The sequence below is a fragment of the Macrobrachium rosenbergii genome, chromosome 55 (genome assembly GCF_040412425.1).
Source record: "Macrobrachium rosenbergii isolate ZJJX-2024 chromosome 55, ASM4041242v1, whole genome shotgun sequence".
NCBI classification, from domain to species: Eukaryota; Metazoa; Arthropoda; class Malacostraca; order Decapoda; family Palaemonidae; genus Macrobrachium; species Macrobrachium rosenbergii.
This window is the reverse complement of record NC_089795.1, coordinates 42,846,270-42,870,267: the sequence shown is the minus strand read 5'-3', so window position 1 is coordinate 42,870,267 and position 23,998 is coordinate 42,846,270. Positions and strand designations below refer to the sequence as shown.

General features: G+C 37.9%; 1 protein-coding gene across 1 annotated transcript in view; it reads left to right on the top strand.

Moving 5' to 3' along the window:
* The window catches only part of Sema1a (semaphorin 1a), a 68,461-nt gene that overhangs the window by 10,702 nt on the left and 33,761 nt on the right, over positions 1-23,998 (top strand). Inside the window, 2 exon segments of the mRNA XM_067098423.1 lie at positions 18,564-18,746; positions 19,464-19,551. Coding sequence (XP_066954524.1) covers positions 18,564-18,746; positions 19,464-19,551 — 271 coding nt within the window.

Genomic DNA, 23,998 nt, shown 5'->3' with positions numbered 1-23,998 from the left:
CACACACACCTTTCCAACGTGACAACTATTTTGACGACACGGCATTGGCGAGTGGCGCTGCGTTAAAGCTGCCCTTGTTTTTCGTGTCACTTTTTGTGAAGGGCCGTCTGTATTCCGCTATTGATTACCATTTATTATTATTGAATTACCTTCCCGATAATGCTAATTGTTTGATGAAGTTTTCAGAATTTTTAATTACGCAAAGTTGATAAATAGCGCCGACGGGACGCCATCGCTGAAATACATCGGTATTTGTGTGCTTTCTGCTTTCGCGGTTCCTACTGCAGTCATTTCGTCGGTTTTGCTTTTTCGAACGGGTGTTTATTGCCCTGATTGTGGTGCATTGCTTCTCTCTCTCTCTCTCTCTCTCTCTCTCTCTCTCTCTCTCTCTCTGTGTGTCGTAGTCACGAAATTTCCTGAAACCATATGAAATTTCTATTAACAAGAGATTATTACTGGTGTTGCATAACAAGGGTCTCTCTCTCTCTCTCTCTCTCTCTCTCTCTCTCTCTCTCTCTCTCTCTCTCTCTCTCTCTCTCTCTCTTCGTGCGCCGTGCTTGCAAAATTTCCTTAAATCTTGTGAAGTTTCAATTAACAAGAGATTGTTGTGGGTGCTGCATAACGAGGCTCTCTCTCTCTCTCTCTCTCTCTCTCTCTCTCTCTCTCTCTCTCTCTCTCTCTCTCTCTCTCTCTCTCTGTATTAAGAACTAAATCGTGTGTCAAGAAAGTATTAAGAGGTATCGTATGCTCATTGTCCTATGGTTTCAAATGTTTAAACTGAAGTTACATCTTGAAAGTTGTTGAAGTTACGTTTTCTATAAGTATTTTGTGACGTCCATTTTCTTTTTTTTTTTTCATTTTATATTGTGGGCTGGCATGTTTACAGCCAGAAATTACATAATATTGACAAGATGCTTGGAAATAATGAGTAGAAGGTTTAAAAGCTTGGTTTGCTCTTAATTAATATTTTCAAATATTTTTAAACAGTTCTGTCGTAGTTATCTTCACAAGTTAAAGGCCTTTTAATCTTTTCCAAATTAATAATTTTTCTTATTTGCTCTGTAATAACTCTTCATAACCAACCTACGTGAAAAATGCAAAAGATGAATATATCAAAAACCTTCGTGTCAAAGGTATTATTTTATTTATTATTATTTTTATTTTTTCCGGAGTCACACATGCATTGTCTACCCAGGCAACTGTTTACTTCAGGTCAAGAAATATGAGTCTTATTACGATTCCGTGTTAAGAAGTCATTATGCGGAAAAGGAGTTATTTTCTTTCGTGATTGTTATTACCTCGCTCGGAGCAGTTGGCGGGGAACGTATGCCGTGTGTGCACGTATAGTTGTTTACGCGCGCGCACACACACACACACACACACACACACACATATATATATATATATATATATATACTACTGTGTGTGTAAATAAGCGCCTTTGTAATTTTTATAATTATGTACGTTTTTTATACCCATTTTTCAAATTCAGATTCAATTCAAAATCTTATCCTTATATATACGAGCCTTTGTAATTTTGATAATTATGTACGTTTTTTATACTCATTTTTCAAATTCAGATTCAATTCAAAATCTTATCCATTTGAATGCAGTTAGTAAACAAATACATGGAATATATAAATATAAGTATTGATAAAACATAAACATAAAACAGAAATATTGACAAAATATGAAAATATAAATATTGATAAAATTCTTCGAATTAGAGAACGAAATGAAGTTAGCGGCTTACGAAGTGTTTTTATTCCTGTCTCCCCGACGTGACCAGTGTAACGCCAGGTTGTAGAATTGTATCAGTCAATTCGTCATGCCACTTATGAAGTCCGTCTTCAGTATTTTGTGTCTGTTATGAACTGTCTTTCGTGTTCAATATCCTTTATACAATGTGTCTTTCCACCGACTGGCATTCTTTTTATAACAACAAAAACATTAATATAAGATAGGGCGAGAGAATACATCAGTTTGAGCCGAATGCCGCAGTAATTTTAAGCGGGGTCAACTCGCTGTTAATAAGACTTTTGTATGGTTATGCAGCGCTTGCAAATCTTTATTTATTTCCCACAGATAAGGAGGTGGGGGCGTGGCCCCCTGTCCGTGACTCAGCAACTGCAAGATGAATATAGTTGCTGTTGTTTTTCCAGTCTGTCTCCGTAGTCATCCTATGATGAGGGAGAACGGCTTAATTTTATAAAAAAAAATTTGGAATGGTAAATTGGTCTGCCTCTCCCCCTCCACCTCCCCTGCAAGAATTAAATGAAAGATTATCATTCATATACAGAAAGTATCGGTTGTCGTAGAATGTTGACTAACGAATTTCATGAAAGGAATGTCTATGCAATAAGCAATGTCGTGCAGTTTTGCTGCATATGGTATTGCACGAAATTGTTACATTTTTTTTGTCTTTTCGTTCACTCTCACATGCAAATGTAGCTACCCTTTAATTTTGTGGTTTTCCCCCCCTTGCATGGAGACCCTTCCGTGCGGTATTTTCGGTGCGGTCTTTCATTATCACACTTTGCACTTCTTTTGCAACTTGATAATGGAGAAGGAACCGCACTTTTTACATTTTTTAAGAGTGTCATTGGTACATCGCTCGGTGCATCTTCTCGTCACTTCATAATTGCATGTTTTCCATTGTGTGTGTGTGTGTGTTTCTCCCGTTGTGATGTTTAGCTAACTTCCCGTAAACATTATTATTTGAAAAACAGCTATGAAAAATAATATAGCGCTGAAAATAGAGAGGATATATTGCATTTAGTAAAGTTTATATCCAGCCAACACAGTATTACCTAAGCTATATGGCTGATAGTTCGATCAGCAAAGGTTGCAACATTGAGTCAGGTCAGGTCAGGTCTGTATCCACTATATGACCACCAAGAAAAGTCAGACGCCGTTTGACCTCTCTAGAACAAGACGATGAAATAGCACCCTCATCCATAGATACTTGCAGAAAACTGGCCTGGTATCACCTGGTTCCACTCCTTCTTTAAGGGGGAAATACGGGTGTTTTGATTATATTATTTATTTGCCCAGGGTTTCCGTTGATGTAATGCAACGCGCATGCGCGGCCACGCGAATAAGCCAGTTCAGCCATTTGCGCTTGCCACTATTCGCGTTATCTCTTCCAGTCATCTTCTTCTTCGTCTTCTTCTTCTTCTTCTTATCTTCCTCCTCCTCCTCCTCCTCCTCCTCCTCCTCCTCCTTCTGTTCAAGCGGAAAAGTGTCATATCTTCCCCTTCGGACGCGTATTAGCCACACGACGGGTGAATGGCCCCTCGGGTGCTTCGCGTGGGAAAGGTACATTGCCGAAAGTTATAGCGAAGAACGAAAGGAGAATTTATGCTGTACAATACCCGGTAGGGAAAAGGGGGTGAAGACTCTTGAATTCGACTCGGAAATTCTGAAATTCGTCTTTTGGCTTTTGTTTGTAGTGGGAAATTCGTCCTTTACGCCTAGTTATATAATTGTTTTTTGTTATTTAGTTAGGATACATATACTTTTATAATCGACGTTGGCGTTACAAGAGTATTAATCATCGACGCTGAAATCGTGCAAATGCGTTTGTAAAAAGATTAAGTAATTCGTCCTTTACATTGGGCCGATTACTTGGTTACATTATTATTTTTAGTTACTTAATTACAGATAGATTTATAATCGACGCTGGGGTTACAATAGCATTGGTCATCGACACTGAAGTTGTGTAAATGCGTTTGTATGGAGACTGAAGCATGAAGAGATTTCATATCCAGGTTAGATATTAGTTTCCTAATATCTTCATGTTTTAAATTATGTTTCATCTTGTTTCATTCACTGATATTTTTTCTTTGAAATTCATCTCGTAAGAAATTCCTTTACTCCCCTCCCAACTCCCACAGCATTTGCTTATTCTCAGCTTGTAGGTTTTTTCTGGAAAGGGTGGTTGGTTCGGGGTGGGGTGTGTGGGATGTTGGGGGGGGAGGGGGGGCTGTGGAAAACCGAGGATCGCCAGAAAGGTAAAGCGATCTGTGTAAAGTTGCGCCGAGGAATTCTTTCGGTGAAATTTTATTTTTTCTTTTCTTTTCTTTTTGTGTTTCGGATTACGTAGATTTTTCTTCCTCGAAGTTTGTTCGTTCGGTGAAGGATTTGCTGTGAATGCGGAATTGTGGAATGCTGCTTCTCCTGTGTATGTTTGTCAGGTGTTGTAGAATTGATTTGTAATAGCTGGCATTCTGATGATATATATATACTATATTACTCTATATATAATATATTGATATATATATATATATATATATATATATATATATATATATATATATATATATATATATATTATATATATATATATATATAGAGTAATATAGTATATATATCATCAGAATGCCATCAATTATAAATCAATTCTACAATATATATATTAATAAAATATATATACTGTATATATATATATATATATATATATATATATATATATATATATATTTATTATATATATTTTATTAATTATATTGTAGAATGATTTGTAATTGATGGCATTCTGATGATATACTATATACTATATTTTACTATATATATATTAATATATTAATATATAGTATATATTTATTAATATGTATATTTTATTATATATATATATATATATACATGTATATATATATCATCAGAATGCCAGCAATTACAAATCAATTTTACTACACCTAACAAACATACATTTTTAAAGTGTGCCTTTACTTCTGTGAAATACTTAATTCATTCAAACTTGTCGCATCTATGCACAAAGAATGTCGTTAAGACCCATCACAGCTGACTAACTGCCATGAATCTAATTCACTGCTTCGAGGCAGTGGGATTCAACAAGGCTCTGACTCGCTCGGGAATCGAACTTGGAACCTCTCTCTCTCTCTCTCTCTCTCTCTCTCTCTCTCTCTCTCTCTCTCTATATATATATATATATATATATATATATATATATATATATATATATATATATATATATATATATAATCAGAGTAATCAGAGTGATAACAAGCCCATTTTGCAGCGCCTTCATGTGTGCGTTAGGACGTTTAACTCACGAACAGAGGTTCCAAGTTCGATTCCCGAGCGGGTCAGAGCCCTGTTGAATCCCACTGCCTCGAAGCAGTGAATTAGATTCCTGGTAGTTAGTTAAATGTGGTGGGTCTTAACGACGTTCTTGGTGCGTAGATGCGACAAGTTTGAATGAGTCAAGTATTTCGCAAGAGTAAAGTCACAGAACCAAATTAAATTTAATATTTATTTGCGTTGACCATACGTGTAAGGAGTGATCATTCGGGGTCCCGGGAGGTTGGTGGGTGGGCGGTGCTGTTTAAGGTAGTTATTTTAAAGTAACTTTAATTATTATAATTGACTTAAAAGAACGAGTAGAAGTTGGACTGAATTACTCTATGAAATGTGATATCACTGTTAAAGGAAGCGTTTACAGAGCAGTGACCAGTATCGATCTACTTCCCGTTTAGTGAACAGTTCTTCTGCACACAAGAGCAGGACCATGCCACGATAGGCGGATTACTTTAAAGTAGTGAGATTAGTATTTCGTCTCCATGTAAGATTTGTTTACATGGGACTTCTGCACTGAAGTACCAAACTCCTTGCTCTCGTAGGGGGGTCACAGTGCCAACAGTGCACCTCACGTGGTGCACTGTAGGCATTACTTGAGGTTCTTTGCAGCGTCCCTTCGGCACCTAGCTGCAACCTCTTTCATTCTTCTTGCTGTACCTCTCTTAGAGCTGCGGACTGGCACTCGCTGGGCCGGAGTTCGATTCCCCGGCCGGCTGATGAAGAGTTAGAGGAATTTATTTTTGGTGATAGAAATTCATTTCTCGCTATAATGTGGTTCGGATTCCACAATAAGCTGTAGGTCCCGTTGCTAGGTAACCAATTGGTTCTTAGCCACGTAAAATAAGTCAATCCTTCGGGCCAGCCCTAAGAGAGCTGTTAATCAACTCAGTGGTCTGGTTAAACTAAGGTATACTTAATTTTGTTCATATTCTTTTTCTTCCATGTGACTTGGCCACTCTCCTACCAGTTGTTTCATATTGCAGCTGCGAGTTTATCCTCCTGTTACACCTTTAAAACCTTTTTACTTTCAATTTCCCTTTCAACGCTGAGTGACCTCATGGGTCCCAGCGCTTGGCCTTTGGCTTAAATTCCATATTATGCGCCTGCGCATATGCCTTTATTCACCAATACTCACGTATTATTAGACCAAGTACGAAAGCTAATTGCTGTATGTTTGTCTAAGCCAGGATCTGAAGTGTATCTCTCTGTCTTTGTGTGTGTGAGGTCCAGTCACACGTACTTTCAGTGCTCTCAAGACTGTTATCAGTTGTAACAGTAAATACAGTGCTGATTTCCTAATTCTTCCCAAAAGCACATTCTCACCTTCACGTCTTCCATATCATCATCATCATCATCACCATCACCACCACCGCCAGGGCACACGCTTTTCGCCTGATGAGAATGTGATGACAAATACATCTTAAAGTTAAGCCCTAAAAAAGAATGTAATTCTTCAACAGCGGAGGCGTGACGCGGGAGTCAACGCTCTATTCACAGATGTCTTTAAGGGCCATTGTTGCTTGCCCTGGTATAGGATGGATAATAACTAAAGTTGTAAGGACGATAGTCTTTGTCTGTGATGGGTGGGGTTTTGGGGGGTGGGGTTATCGGGGGATAAGGGGGGAAGATGGGGTTAGGTGGAGATTAAGGGACGTGGATAAGAGTTTAATACTGATGGATGAGTCTTGACTTTATATAAGTGATATCCCTTTTCTCTGTGCTTTTTCTGCTGCTCCGTGTAGTTTATCTCTCTCTCTCTCTCTCTCTCTCTCTCTCTCTCTCTCTCTCTCTCTCTCAATGGTTAACAGAAGAAAAGGGAGAACTTCTCTTTCTCACTCAGCGGTTGACGGAAGATGTGTTAATCTTTCCCTTTCTCTCCGCCTAACGTTGAGCGGAGTTCATTTGTTTAAGAATGGAACCTCCCCCCGCCCTTTTTTTTGCGAGCTCGTGTGATACCAGACATTCGTGTTTCGTTCGTGTGTAAATTCATACCTAAATATGTGACGGGCATATCAAAGTCTTGTGACTTTGTTTCCCCAGCAACTTCATTTGAAGTTCGCGAATTCATCGCTTGATTTTTCACTTTTGTTGTTCCCGCAGAAAAGGTTTGACGAGGTGGCATTCACACCCAGCAGAGAGGTGCCTCTCTCTCTCTCTCTCTCTCTCTCTCTCTCTCTCTCTCTCTCTCTCTCTCTCTCTCTCTCTCTCTCATATGTGCATTTCAGGTACAGATGACCCTAGTCTTTAATTTGCAGGGTACATATCAGAGCAATCTGTTATATAATACACCAATCTCTCTCTCTCTCTCTCTCTCTCTCTCTCTCTCTCTCTCTCTCTCTCTCTCTCTCTCTCTCTCTCTCTCTCAAGATCAGCAGCTCTACATCTTGGTCTGTTAATTTTTATAAGTCGAATCATGGTTAGAGAGGAGAAGAGGAAAAGGTAGAGAATAATTAATAAGAGAGCGGTCATTTAATCCGCCAAAGCATGTACCAGCGTATCAGGGCTAAAAACAGAACGTGAAAAAGGTAGAACCTGGTACCAGTCATTCATACAAGTCCATGTTGAGTCAATTTTGAAATTTTAAAATGCCTTCGTTCTTATTTCTTCTAATCTTGACCTGCCAGACCTAATCTAGATTGCAACTGAGTTTCAAGGTGTGAAAAAATTATCATTTTGCGAATGAGTAATTTTTATGGCAAATTAGAAGTAAACACTGTAAGAAACTTGCAAAAGGGGATAGTGTTAATATATTTGACTGTGTCAAGCATAAGATGACCTTGATTTTAACGGACTTTCATTGTTTAAAATAATTTATTATTTTGCAAATGAGTAACTTTTTTTTTTGAGAATTAGCAGCAAACACTGGAAGAACCATGAAAAAAGAGATAGTATCAACATATTTGACTGTATTAAGCATAAAATGATCTTGATTTTAAGGGAGTTTTAGGGTTAAAAAATTATTATTGTGCGAGTAATTTTTTTTGTCAAATTAAGAAGCAAACACTGGAAAAAAATTGAAAAAATAGATATTTTTAACATATTGGACTGTGTCAAGCCAAAATTTCATCATCATTGTTCAATTAAGCATCATACGAAGTTTACAATAGAATACTCCAGGAACTTTTAAGGATAAGGATACTATTCTGAAGCAAGCATTGCTTTGTAAATACATGAAAGGTGGAGATATCGAAGAATGATATTGAAGATTCATCTAGATCGCCTTATGCCAGCACGAGCTTTGTACCTTGGATACGAACAGTTCATTAAAGCGAGACCTTTTTTTTGTGAGCAGATTAGTTTTTTTCCGATATATGTGACTCCAGTATGTGATATAAATCAATTAGTGTGTCGCATCGTCAATGTCACACCTAATAGATTCTAGCAGAATTGATTCAGCTAAATTTAGCCCACCTTTAAAGAGTTTTAATTAAAGGACGAATGCCCTTCGTTATTGTCTTACACCCCTTCCCCTTCCATTTTATAGTGGAAGAAGATAGTGTTAGCCTTCACAGGAACGGCTCTCTCTCTCTCTCTCTATCTTTGTTAAGTTTTTATTCCTGATCTCAAAAACAGCTCTTAGGAAATATGCAGATTGCCCGATTTTCAATCTCTCTCTCTCTCTCTCTCTCTCTCTCTCTCTCTCAAGTTTTTATTCTTAAACTCGAAAACAGCTTGTAGGAAGTATGCTGATCGCTCGATTTTCCGATTTTCTCTCTCTCTCTCTCTCTCTCTCTCTCTCTCTCTCTCTCTCTCTCTCTCTCTCTCTCTCTCTCGGCTGTGGCTACCCATTCTAGGAAACCTCCCTAATATTCAAAAGCAAGATTTGGAATTATACATTGTTCATCTTAGTTTTCATTTACTTAAGACTGTTGAGAGAGAGAGAGAGAGAGAGAGAGAGAGAGAGAATGTTACATTTTTACTTTGAAATTGTGGTCTTAGCTTTCAAACTTTGGCATACCTAGTGTTCATTGAGAGAGAGAGAGAGAGAGAGAGAGAGAGAGAGAATCTTGGGACTGACCCGTTGAATAAGTGATCGTAGCTGTCATTCATTTGCTATTCTACCTGCTGAAAGAGAGAGAGAGAGAGAGAGAGAGAGAGAGAGAGAGAGAGAGAGAGAGAGAGAGAGAGAGAGAGAATCTCTGGACAAAAGACCTTTAAAAAATTCAGCATTTCATGTTAGCCATGTTCTCTACTTTTTTGTCACTTTGAGTGATTTTCCCTTTCATCAATCTACCTCGTTAAATCCTGCTGCATCAAGAATTACTGCCTTTACAGCACTTGCGCTCTCTCTCTCTTTCTCTCTCTCTCTCGCCTCCTCCTCCTCCTCCTCCTCCTCCTCCTCCTCCTCCTCCTCCTCCTCCTCCTCCTCCTCCTCCTCCTCGATTTCGCCGACATAATCCTGTGTTCTCATTAATCATGACTTAGAGAGTATTTCTGCGTTTCTCACTCTTAGTCTCTCTCAGAGGAGATCATGTAAGGATTTCTTCTTCTTGAGAAGGCGGAGCTTTAAAGGAACCATTTTCTTTTTTGAGGAAGCTCTAAATAATTTTTTTTTCATGATTATTGTGGAAGCTGTACGAAGGTTTGTAGAAGTAAGCTGTAAGTAAGCGCTGTTTTTTCCACAGCTTCAGAGGAGGCTTACTTATTTAAGTGAGCTCCTATGACGACTCAAATGTAAAGTGAGTTATTTGAGGTTCTTGTCTGTTTAAGTAAGTGATGAGCAAGCTCTTTGAATTTTAGAGCTCTAAAGAAGGCTTGTTTATTCAAGTAAACTTTTCTAACCCTTGTATTATTAAGTGAGCTTTGAAGAAGCCATGATTACTAGAGTGAGCATATATAATAGATATAGATATGTGGGTGTGTGTGTCGCGCGCGCGCGCCTATGTGAAGGGAGGGAATTAGTGTCAAGAAATTGAAGACTTCTTTTCTCGCCCTCTTTAATCCTGTATAGTTTTTGGTATATTTTGTTCTCTCTCTCTCTCTCTCTCTCTCTCTCTCTCTCTCTCTCTCTCTCTCTCTCTCTCTTCTCATTTATCATTCCTTCCTTTCCTTGTCTTCTACCTCATTCCTCTTACAGCCCCTGTGAATGTACCAGATGTCCAACTATTTTAATGTGATAAGGTTGAAGGACAGAGGAGAAGAGGGGGAGATATTGAGGGGTAGGGAGTAGAGGTAGGGATTTTGGGGAGAGGTGGTAGTAGACCCATTCTTTTCAAAGGTTCTTTTCGGATTTTATTTGTCGCTGTCAGTATTCGCTAGACGGCGAATTCTGTCTGTAATTCTTTTTAAAGGTTTCCGGAGGCACACTTCAGTTCATTTACACGTAACGACGTCCTGCTAATAGAGGAGAGAGAGAGAGAGAGAGAGAGAGAGAGAGAGAGAGAGAGAGAGAGAAGGGGGTGAGGGGAATTTATGGTAGGATTTTGCCGTAAGAATTTTAAGAGAGAGAATAACAACCTGTAACTCTCTCTCTTTCTCTTTCTCCATCCATGGTCCCCTTTTTCACATCATTCCGAGTCTTTCTTTCTCTGCCCCAGTTCGCGGTAAACCAGAGGGAGCCTTCAGAAGATGAATTTAATGAACCTCTTGATAAGGCCGTCTATCGGAGAATCGAAAATCATCTATCATCTCCCGGGAACGTCTTTGATTGATACGCGGCGGCTAATAAAGAAAATTTCCAGACTTGGCCCAGATGAAGCCTTCCAATTTTAAGTCGAACTTTTATATCATCCTTTTTCTCATATATTCCTTTCGCTTCGCGAATGGGTTTTGTTTTTTCATCTTGTTTCTTTCCTTACGCACTGTATCTTTTTGTTGGTTGGTTTGGTTGTGATTTTTAGTTTCCTGTCAAAGAAAACTATTGAGATGGCTATTTGTCTGTCCGCCCGCACTTTTCCTCCGCCCTCAGATCCTAAAAACTACTGAGGCTAGAGGGCTGCAAATTGGTATGTTGATCATCCCCCTCCAATCATCAAACACATCACATTGCAGCCCTCCAGCCGCAGTAGTTTTTATTTTATTTAAGGTTAAAATTAGCCATGATCGTGCATCTGGCACAGCTATAGGTGCCAACAACGCAGGCCACAACCGGGCCGTGGCTAAGATTTTCATGGGCCGTTGCCGAGAGTTTCATACAACATTATACGCTGTACAGAAAACTCGATTGCGCCGAAGAAACTTCGGCACATTTTTTACTTGTTATTTGTTTTGCCTCGCTCTTATTTATTATTTATTGGTCTAATATTTATTTGTCAATTCGTTAATTATTTTGTACTGCATTTATATTGTTGTCATCTGACCTAGGAAACTGGACTGACCGTCTGTCCCATATTCCTCTTCCCATAAAAACTTTATATATATAATATATACATATGTATATATATACATATATATGTGTGTGTATTGATGATTTCATGCTTATTCCATCTGTAAATCATCTCAAAATGTTTTTAAAAATAAGTATTTTCTCTTTGGGCTATTTTGATGGCTCTCCCGTCTGAACTTTTCAAAAAGATGTTATTTCAAGTTTTCTGATGTTTTTATTGGCTACCAGGCAGAGATAAGATGCTTGTTGATACTTGGTTACTCAAACTGCAAGTTTTCTTTCTTTACTTTTACTTGTAGATATGTAACCTGAATAATCATAACATGAATAACATGAAAAAGAAAATTAGGAGCAAAACGATTTTACAGTCGAAAATCAGCATCCGGTTAGTTCCTAAAAAAGACATCTTGGTTAACCTTTTGTTATTGCACAGAATTTATTAACCTTTTGTCATTTTACAGTATTTAGAAGTTGGTTAACCTTTTGTTATTGCACAGAATTTATTAACTTTTTGTTATTGTACAGTATTTAGAAGTTAGTAAGAACCGAATATGTAATTTGATCAAGCAGAAGTAGTAGGTATAATATAATGAAAAGTACATATGTGCAGTTATAATTTGCTGCATGTGTAGAAACAAGATAAGAGTCGTTTGACAATAATATCCACAAATTACTGGATGATTGTTGCTATTAATCTTATCTCCTTAGGAATATTATTATTATTATGTCTCTTTCACGGTAATAGTGGACGATGATTAACGTGTAAGAGAAAAGAATTCTAGTTGAAAACTAAGACTCAATATAAAATTAATTCAAATTATGCTGTCATCCTATTTAACAGGACTTATTTAAGAAAGGGTCTACTTCCTTCTTCTTCTTCTTCTTCTTCTCCTTCTTATTATTATTATTATTATTATTATTATTATTATTATTATTTCAAAAGAAAGATAGTTGCGTTTCAGTATTAAGTGAAATATGTTAAGGGGATGGCTTAATTTTATTTTTGTTGCACCCACTTTCACAAAGACTTGTGTAACTTTCTTTTTACTATTTTCATAAAAAGAAAGCGTTCCATGTCCTCTTCATTAAGTGCGGACTAAAAGTAGGTTCCTCTTTATTAAATGTATTCCTAATTGAGGTTTCTTTCAAGTTTTGAGATCTGCTAATTAGGCTGCGTAGGAAGGAGAGAGAGAGAGAGAGAGAGAGAGAGAGAGAAACAAATGAGACTCGACGATGAGGGTCAGGAAGATGGAACGTCGTTAGGGTGATGGAGAGAGATGGATGGCTCTCTCTCTCTCTCTCTCTCTCTCTCTCTCTCTCTCGCGTTAAGCGAAGACAATTTTGTAATTTTTTCATTTTTCATTTTTTTTTTTTTTTGTTAAAGCAGTATCGCGTATAAATGCTGATAAATTTAAGTATATATATTGTAGGGGTTCTTTTATTTAGTTTTATTAATTTATTTATCTAATTTTTTATTCGTCGCCGTCATATACTGTCTGCCAACTAAGAGATCAATCTATATAACTTTCATGACCGCACGCCAAATATCTCTTCACCTTACTGTTATCCACATCGACATTTTTTGACATACTCCTCATCCATGTTTCCCTTGGTCTCTTTCCATCTTCTTTTGTGACAGGTTCATACACCCTGCCCAGAGCTCATTCGTTCTTAGCAACTGTTCTCGGTTGCACTATGAGACAATTGTTAGAGAAGATAGAAAGTCAGATGGAAGAAAGAGAATATGAACGGAGGAACAGTAAAAGGAATGAAAGGGGTTGCAGCTAGCTGCCGAAGGGATGTTGCGAAGAACCTTAAGTAACGCCTACAGTGCACCACGTTAAGTGCAGTGACGGTACTAACCGTCTACGGGGTTTAATCTTGACTTTGAAGGAATCAAATTTTGGACTGTTATGATTCTAGAAATGTATTTTGGCTGTCGGGAAAGTAGGGTTTGTAAACGTTAATATATTAATCCTTCGAAATCCTGTTACGAGACGTTGGGAAAGTGGCTGTAGGTATATGTAGCCTGCGTACACCATTTCTCTTACCATAACACCTGCATTATACAAGCTGTTGCTGCAAAGGTATAACTTTCTATATGAAGTTTGTTTTCTTTGACTATAAAGAGTGAATAGTTCCCTTAGGTTCGCTAGTATTGTTGGCGTGAAATTTTATCTGACCTTTCATTAATAGTTTTGGGGTTAATATATTTACTAAACCCGTTTAGTTTTTTTCGGCTACGTCCTGTACTCTGTTAGATGCTTATATAGATGGCAAATTCTCGGACCTTTGTGAATATATTAAGCTCATAGATCAAATCTCTTTCTCTCTCAGCGAATTGTAATTATGAGGACGGGCCCATATGTCAGTAGATCCATCTTTTAATGTTTTTATTTCATAAATCACTTTGCTCTCTATTCATGTTTCATTTCTTCATCTTCGATAACCTTAGGCAACGCAGTAGTCTGCATAGTGCGAGAGAGCGCGGGCTTTTGCCTCAGCGTCGAGCAGATCAGACGTCAGTTCGGTGACAGAGCTTCTCCCAGGAGAACGACCTCGAGGCAAATGCCAATTTTCTGCTGTCAACTGTTCGCTGTGTGCTTTTTTGAACCGATCGCCCGAGGCTGTGCGGTTCTCTTTGCCGATTGGTCCGTTCACTCGCGCCTTTTCTTCTGTCGACTGTTTGCTGCGTGTTTATTGGCTCAATCACCCTGGAGCTGCTGCGCTATCTCCTTCGTCATTGGTCCATCCACTCGGGACTTGACGTCCTTCTGTCATTCACTCCGTGATGATTGGTCCATGCACTTGGTTCTTTTTCTTTTGTCTGTCGTTCATTCCTTTGACTTTTCCCATTTGGCTTTGAGTTGAGCTTTCTTTGGGTCCTTGTCACCTGTCGGGTCTTAGATTTTCTCCTGAAAATTCAAGATACCTTTCTGTGTGTGTGTGTTTTTTTTTTTTTTTTTGAAGACTTGGGACTTTTGAACATTTGGAGGTTCTCGTTCCTGACAGGCAGTTAGGAGTCGACCAGGATTCGTTTTCCTCTGCCAGTATCAGTTGCCATGAATGGGAAAGGCTTTTGGGAGTATATACACAGATATAGTCAGCATGTTTTGGGTGTATATCGTATACTTAAAATACAGAGGAGGAGGAGGATTGAATTACACTTGCTGGGGAAGGTTGAACTTTGTAAATGACGTTTGTAAAGCGTGTTATCTATTCTGAAATGTGTATCTGTAGGTATCTTAAGCAGAGCAAGGGAGGGAGGTATAGGATAAATGGAGATGTAGTTAAGAAAACTTTTATTGAGTATAATTGAAGACTTTAAGAAGATTTTTGTGAGATGCTTGAGTAAGAAAAGATTTTTTATGGGTCTTATATGGGTCATCATGGAAAGGCCTTTTGATTGAAATACATTGTTTTGAATGTTGATTGGTACTTAGTTTCGTGGAGGAAGCAAATCTTGTATGGTTGTGATTATTAAACTGTGTTTTACTAGATTTTACAAGAATATTTTCTCCATACTGCAATGAAATATTCACATATTACAGTGTTGATATGTGGCAAGTAATGATAAACAAACTGAAAACTAGAGTAGAATGAATATAAAATTTTGGAGTAGATTATATAGATGATAGTAGAATGAAAACTAAAGGGGTCTGGACAGCGACAGGCGTTAGTGTTCCTTCAAAGTCAAGTGAACCAGAGCCTTCATATTTTTTCCCTTTTTTTTTAAGCGCTCTCTTTTCAGTCTGCCTTCCTGCCAACCCAGTTTTTGCGTAAATTTTTCAGAATTCCAGTTGTCGAGGCTCGTAAATATTAGAAGTGAAAGTGTCATGAAAGGTAAATCATAGATCACAGAGATTTCAAACTGATCTGCTTAAAGAATAAAAAGTGTGAATTGCAAAAGATTTGATTTACACATATATATATATATATATATGTTATATATATATATAGGCATATAGTATATGTGTGTGTGTGTGTGTGTGTGTGTGTGTGTGTAAAATGTGTGTATGTAAGGTTGTTAAGGCTCAAGGTATGTGTTGGTTTGTGAGGGTGTGATGTCTGTACTTATACACGTCATGCATGCTTCGTCCTATATACGACAGGTAGCAGAGTCCTGATACGCCCAGTATTTTGCTTTTAACATCTTTTCGATGCCCGTATCTGCCACTTTTTTTTTTTTTTTTACTGAAAAAGAAAATTATATTTCGATCCGGTCTGCAGCTCTCCAGTAATACTGACCATTCAATTTCAGGTAACGAATCTTAGCTTCGTCAACCTTGTATTGTTAACGGAGTTGCTGGTTTAAGTGCTGTGCAAATTGAGCGTATTGTGTTGCAGGTCTGCCCTGGGCGATTTGTTTGTTGGCCTGGCAGGATTTTCTCCAGAGTCTCTTCAGAAGTTTCATGCTTTTTTTTCATTTTTTCTTGCTTGCCATTATTTTTTTTTTTTTTTGTATAATGATTGATGTGCAATATTCATAATTAGAACGTTATGTTGTTGTGTATTGCAACATTCTCTCTCTCTCTCTCGCCCTCTCTCTGTTGATGTGCATTTCAGGTGTAGATGACCATAGTCGTCTTTTGCCGGATTACGTAAACCAATCAGTCAGTCAATCTTGGATTTGCAGTGTACACTAAAGAGCTGTCTAATTTATATTAAACCATTCTCTAAGTGTGTAAAAATACACAAATTACACTATTTTAAACTGTTTCTGATATTCAGCCAGACTGCGTTTTGGACGAATAAACTTGGCGCATGAGGTGTTATCCCTCGGGGGTAGAGATGTGATGTCTTGTTGGTTAGGAGAATAAAAACGGAAATATGGCTTATACATTATATATAAGATAATGTTGAAATGGATTCTTTTTCTGTGTAGAAATGCTAGGTTTGAGAATTTATAATAGCTAATTTGAATGTAGATGGAGTCGGTGTAAGAATTTACAAACCGTGAAACTGATTGTAAAAGTAGTAATCACTACTACTACTAAAACTACCACTACCTGGTACTACTTTTAGTAATAAAATAACACTATTGCAGCTGCTCTCTGAACTTCACTACTCGAATGAGGGATGCAAAACAAACGCTTAATTATTTTTTTCCCACAAGACCCTCTCGCGTTGCGATATTGAACCTTATTCTCCCGTACAAAGAGTTCAGTTCACATGTTTTACAGTGGACTCCACTTCCCCTTACCCTTCATTCAGCCCACCCAATCTGTCAGTTGGTTTTATTCGTTGTAACTGGTATGTATGTAATGAAATTCTAGCGTGGCAGTGTGTTATGGCCACTCTGCACTAAATTCTGTCCCCTGAAGTTATATAAAAAGGGATGTGTGTGAAAAAATGACTGCTTTTGACTGCGTTTGTGTCTGCGTGCTTGCACGCTTTTGTGTACGAGAGAGAGAGAGAGAGAGAGAGAGAGAGAGAGAGAGAGAGAGAGAGAGAGAGAGAGAGAGAGAGATCTAACGGAAGATTGTTTGAAAAGTTATATTTGTCACAGATTCTTGGTTTTTACCCCAAGGATCCCTAAGTCAGTCATCTTGCCTCAAATTGGTTATTGATATTGTTGCTGTTGTTGTTGTTAAGATTACTAATAATAATTAATTAATGCGTATTATTATGATAATTATTATTATTATTATAAGGAGCAACCATTAGACTAACAGTACTTATAATATTACTGACACAGGTAAAACCTTTCTAAATATTATATATGACATTATTCCCTAATAATAATAATAATAATAATTATTATTATTATTATTATTATTATTATTATTTATATAGTCACGATTCATTAAAACACATTTCCCTCTTCTTGGTGTAAATTCTAGGATGGCTTATCATTTTCCATTTTTTCTTCTTTTTTTTTTTGTCATTTCGGAGAGCCTCGATGGGAAAACCAGCTCATCCAGGGGAAAATGAGTGTTTAATGCAAGTTGCCCTATATTTTTCGGGGGGAAACGACCTCCCGTGACATCGACGAAAACAGGTCAATTACTCTGTCGTTTGCCTCTCCGTCTAAGCTCAGGTCAAAACACCAATTACTTTTTGATTGGTTTCTTGGGGATGTTGGTTGGAGGTGGGGGGGCGGGGTTATTGGAGAGGTCAACCATTAAAGATGTTTAGGAATCAAGCTGTGGAGATGACGTAAGTGCTGCTTATTATCCCCTACAGCGAATTTAGATGGAGTTATATATTCTGCCTTAAAGCGTGTTTCTCTGTAACTTCCCTCAGGTTATATCATAAAGTGAGGGGTGTGATTCCCATAAGCTGTTTGGAGACGAAGGTTATAGAAAGACTTAATTATATTTTGATATGAATACAAAACTGTAGCGAGTTTAGTGTGTGTGTTGACGGAGAATTGCATTTTCTGAGTACTTACTAGTGCTAAACTTCATATAGGCTATTTGGTGTAAAGTTAACTTTTGAGTCAGTATAATCTTTAGTAGACTTTAGAGCTTTATAATGATATTCGCGACATATGACTTAGTAATGTTGTGTTGCATATGATTATTACTGATAATATTGGAAGGAGATCCCGTTTTCAACGTAACCTATTATTATTATTATTATTATTATTATTATTATTATTATTATTCAAAAAAATCCACTGTTATGCAACTGTGCAATATATATTATACAACTATGGATTTGTTTCTCCATTTTAAGACTCATGCTACTAGGAGTAATTATTATTATTATTATTATTATTATTATTATTATTATTATTCGAGAAACAAATCCACAGTTACATAACTGTACAAATATATATTACATAAATATGGATTTGTCTCTCCATTTTAAGACTCATGCTTTTATGAGAATCTTAATTATTATTATTTATTATTATTATATTATTATTATTATTATTATTATTATTATTATTGTTGTTGTTATTATTATTATTATTATTATTATTATTATTATTATTATTATTATTATTATTATTAATGTAATTGTCTAACCAAACCACTGTGTTGAATGATTCATCTTCAGAGGATTATGATACCCTCAATAACAATTCCAAATATCTCGCTTATAGCAATATACCCATATCACAGCTGTAGTCAGTGACCTGACCTTAGACCTTGACCTTAACCTCTTCTCCCATCGTCTCCCCCTACAGAGAGTGGAGTGGCGACCCAACGGGGTCCAGATGAAGTCGTGTTACATGAAAGGAGGGTCAGACGAGGTCTGCCAAAACTACGTCAGGATCCTGTCTGAGAAGTCTCCCGGCCATTACCTCATCTGTGGCACCCAATGCCTAACAATCTAAACTGTCGGTGCAGCAGGGACCTTCAAACTGGTCGTGAGACTTCATGAGTTACTCTGCCATTCTTATCTTTATACAACGCCGCTAGACGTATCTTTTTTTTTTTTTTTTTTCTAAATTTGCTTAAGAGTTATATCTTCGATACCAGTCTCTAACGAAATAAAAATGTCTGCACGGTATATTTCTTAAACTGGCCGTGAAAGTGAAGAAAATTCTTATTCTCTCTCTCATCTTGATTTTATTTTTGTATGAGTTACTTTTAGCCATTCTTATCTTTATATAACGCCGCTAGACGTATTCTTTTTTTTTTTTAAATTCAAATTTGTTAACACAGCTGTTTGAGTACTGGAATAACCAAGTGATAGAATAACATACTGTACGTTAACGAAAGGTGCAAAATGTCTGTCTACGAAGTATATTTCAAAATGTCGTTCAGTTAAGTGACAGAATCATATTTTAAAGAAACTGAAGAAAATTTATTGTATGTCATACTTGATTTTATTTTTAATTAAAAGTATGCTTTTCCATCTAACTCACACACACACTCTCTCTCTCTCTCTCTGCAGCGCATGACATTCATATCAGAAAGTTTTTCTCCTATCCTTCATAACCTGAACTTCTTCAATCTTTTATTTAATATTCCTCGACGTCTTCCTGACAGTTATTTTATTTATATATTTATTTTGTCTGAACTTGACTCTCAACAAGTTTTACCTCTGAAGTCTGCTAACCTTTTTTTTTTCCACCTTACAGCAAGGTCTCCTGGAGCAGGCCGACGAATTTCCTGGTCGTGGTTTGTGTCCGTTCGATCCCTCGCACAACAGCACCGCCGTCTTCGCAGGTGAGTGACGTCACAGTTTTTCGAGGTCATGTTTGAAACTCCATCGCTTTTCCATGTTTTTCTTTATTCAAGGTCATTTTCTCGGTCATGTTTTGAAACTACCGTTTTTCCATGATTGGCGTTCTTCTAGGTCACTTTTTTTAGCATCGCTATTTTTTCGTGGTCTTTGTCTTTCAGTGCCACCGTTTTTCAAGATCACGTTTGAACTGTGCCATTTTTTTCGTGGACATTTTTTCAAGGATCATATTTGTAACATCGGTATTTGTTTATGGTTAGTCTATCTCAAAACGTCACTTTTTTTAACATCGCCATTTTTCAAGGTCACGTTTAAAACCCCCGCCGTTTGTCCATGGGCATTATTTTTAATTGTCACTTTCATACCGCCACTATTTTTTTTTTATAGTCAGCGCTCCCGATTTTAATCCCTTTTTCAAAGTCAATATTTTTCAGCGCCAGTGTTCTGTTAGATGGTTATTTTTCTTGGTTACTGATTCAACGTAGTTTCAAGTGCAATCTCATTAACGAAAGGTACCTCATTTCCTGGTCTTTTACAGTGGGCATGATGTTGCCAGTTCTCATCTGCTTAAAATTGTTGGAAGCATGCTTTTGTAATACTTTCGCTGAAAGTCGTATGCTTAGGACGGTCGTCTTTATAAAATTAGTTTTATCTCTAGTTCCGATTTTATTCTGAAATGTCCTTCTAATCATTTCTTCACTGTATCAAACGTAAGTGTTAAGATGTGATTTGTTGGTGTAGTGCTCTGTGCAGTTTTACGACGCGTTAGTTACTTATTTGAAAAACTTGACTTGATGTGTTCCTTCATATACGTACAAATTGACGCATAGCTCAGCGTTGCCCTGTAAAGTTAAGACGATGTTTTAAACTATAAATAAATCAACTGTAGTGATTCTTGGTTTACTGTTCTTTAGACACTTTTCTGAGGTATCAGGAATTAAAAATGTGGTTTCTCATCTCTAGAGCTTCCGGTTTGAAAGGAACTTGCGTGATGAATTACGGCCCGGAAGGATTTTCCTCACTTGTTTTATGATATCTGGCCAGCTTGTTCCAATTACGTACTTATAAACATTCATGTAGACATTTGCAAGTGCAGTATAGGGGGAAAATAGGAACAGACCCTGACTACATTTCTGAAAGCCAGTATTGAAGGAGTACCTTGTACTGTGACTTGAATGATGGAATTGCTTATTACTCTTGAATTTCTACCATATAAGGAGATTAGGAATGCATGGGCACTCATAGGGGTATGTACGCCAAGGGCATTTGAGCACACATTGCCGTCAGAGCCAAGCCTCGCTCAAAGCAAGAATCCTGAAACCGGAAATTCCAAAAGATCCGATCCCAATTAGGCAGCTCTCGCAGAAACACACCGGCGCTTGAAAAGGATTTTACAAAGAAAAAAAAAAAGGCTTTTGGATTACTTCGAGCCTTTGATGGCCGTTTAACAAAAGGCCGGGAAATTTCTCTCTCTCTCTCTCTCTCTCTCTCTCTCTCTCTCTCTCTCTCTCTCTCTCTCTCGTTTTGTTTGGAATCTCATGCCATGCAACGGTAATTGTACACTTTATTTAGATGTGGTAAAAGTAGGAAAGATATTTTCTTATCGGGAAGCCTTCAGGTCCTAAATAAAATAATAAGCTGCTAAGATAATAAGGCTATAGAAAGCGGGAAATGCCAAAGTAATGGGATTATAGAAAATGGGAAATGCCAGGGTAATGAGATTATAGAAAATGGAAAATGCCAAAGTAATGAGATTATAAAAAACGGGAAATCCAAAGTAATGAGATTACAGAAAACGGGAAAAGCTAAAGTAATGAGATTTTAGAAAATGGGAAATACCAAAGTCAGAGATTATCGAAAACTGTAAATGCCAAATTAATGAGGTTTAAAAAACGATAAATGCCAAAATATAGAAGAGATGCAAGAACATTTGTGACTGACGATGGGTATGGCCACATTTATTAAAACAAGGTGCTCATCAAACTCCTGTATGAGTTGACGAATGAAGTTTAAAGCAAGGGTAATTTTTTGTCTCGTTTTGTCTAGATTCAGTCTAGATTCGACTTTTAAAAAGAATTAAGGGCAGCGAATTCGTATGTGGTGCTATTTGCCAACCATCCTCTCTTTAGGGAAGAGACTATTTAGTTCGATATATTTTGATAAATCGGTTTTTATTTTCTGCTGAAAACATCACACTTTTGTCAGTGAAGACTCAAATTTTACTCACGTGCGCCTACTTACAGGATTTCTGTATGAATGTTTGTGCTCAGAGTAACTCAGTTCCAAGTACTATATTCTTTTAATTTCAAGGTCTAGGTTACTAAATATGTGATTGGGTGGATTGGGGTTGGGGAGGGAGAGAGGGAGGAGAAGGGGGAGGGGCTCCCAGTTTTAATCCTTCAGCCGAAGATGGTTTATATTAAAGTCAGAGGAGTCAAGGAGGCATGACGGTCTCTCTCTCTCTCTCTCTCTCTCTCTCTCTCTCTCTCTCTCTCCATGTCTGCGTTTACTAATCCACTTTTCTTTCGGATTATTTTCCTTCTCACAGACACCCACATCATTCTCTCCTCGGACCTCCAGCCTCCCCAGAATCATGTGTATTCTGTCCTGCTTCTCCCCTCCTCCCCCCCTCCCTCCCCTTCCTCCCCCCTGCCCTCCCTTCCCTTCCTCTCTCCCACTGCCCCCCCCTTCCCTTCCCCCTTTCGTGTACTGGCTAACAGAGGAACTCCATATTTCCTCGTCTTTGCCTTTCCTTTCTTACTTCTACAAAGCTTTTTGTTGGCAATTGAACAAAATACCTGTTTTGGGGACTCTCTCTCTCTCTCTCTCTCTCTCTCTCTCTCTCTCTCTCTCTCTCTCTCTGACCCCGGGTTTGATCTCCTCGTCCTGGTAAGGGAAGAAACAACTTGGGCTCAAATCCTTTACAAATCAGATATACCCTGTTGATCCAATTAGTGAATTATGTATTAGGTTGCTTGTCGACTGTGAGGGTTGCAGCTTGAGAGAGAGAGAGAGAGAGAGAGAGAGAGAGAGAGAACAAAAATCAAATCAGATTTGTGTGTGGCCTCATATCCTCATAAAAAAAAAGTGGAGGGCCTCGAAAAGATATTATTCCTCCACATCATAAAGAATTCTGTCTCCTTATTGGTGTTTATTTCCTGATTCTAAAGCGATGACTCCCGTTGCCCAGGCCATTCAATGACTGCTGTCTTCGTCTCTCTCCTGAGGGGGAACTTATGTACGCCCCTGGCGTTCCCCTCATTACCAATGCCACGGAAGGGAGGGAAAAGGCCTTGCCCATATCACCATGAAATTCGTGTTTCTCCTCCTAACGCCATTCTCTCTCTCTCTCTCTCTCTCTCTCTCTCTCTCTCTCTCTCTCTCTCTCTCTCTTGGTTGATTTTTTTTTTTTTTTGCTCCTTCGCTACTTCTCCCAAAACTTCACTCATCCATCTTCCCCTTTATGCATTATTCATCCGCGTGTCATTCATTTGCCATTTATCTTGATTATTTTCTTATCAGGAATGTGGTGTGGGATGTTGCTTTCGCGTTTTACTCATCAGCTTGCGTGCTATCTCCCTGGCGTAGCAGCTGCTTGGAAGAACGGCGCGTCTTTTATTGATTACAGTTCGTGAAGTGTATTGACCTCGTTTGAGTTGTGAAGTTCGCTGAAGTTTTGCTTGTGGTATTTAAATATCCTTTGGATTACCACGGCTGCATTGAGTGATGTGTCAGCTTATTATGAAAAACATCTCTCTCTCTCTCTCTGTGTGTGTGTGTGTGTGTGTGTGTGTGTGTGTGTGTGTGTGTGTGTTTAACGTAAACTGCTATTTGTTCCCTGAGTAATTAGTTATTGTTTTCCGATTGTTCATTGGGTTGTGGTCTGCATTATATAAGTTTCTTTGCAGTTTTCCCATTTATATAATATTATCCTCTCCTTTTGAGAGAGAGAAGTCAAACTTTGTACGAGAGAGAGAGAGAGAGAGAGAGAGAGAGAGAGAGAGAGAGAGAGAGAGAGAGAGAGAGAGAGAGATGAGAGAGAGAAAGCTTCAAACTTTCATGAGAGAGAGAGAGATTCATTTGCATTTTTCAGGTAAATCTAATGTTGGAAGTCAAAACTTGTTCTTTATGCTCCGGAAAGGTACAAATGCCATTAACGAAAATGTTTATTGTTAATTAAAAAAATTGTTAATTAAAAAAACAAGCGCTTAGGAATTCAATCGTCACACTTTCATATTCCTTTTTACTGCGAGGTCTGGCTGGCTTTCTCGCCTTCCTTCCTGTCCTCTTCCTCTCATTTATTTTCTTTTCCATGTCAGAGCTACGCGCTCGATAATTATAAAATCCATCGTTATAACTTCATAACTTTGTGGCGATTAGATGAGGAGATGGCAGTCGCTTTGGACCTGAAAACTTGATGAGAGCTTCGTC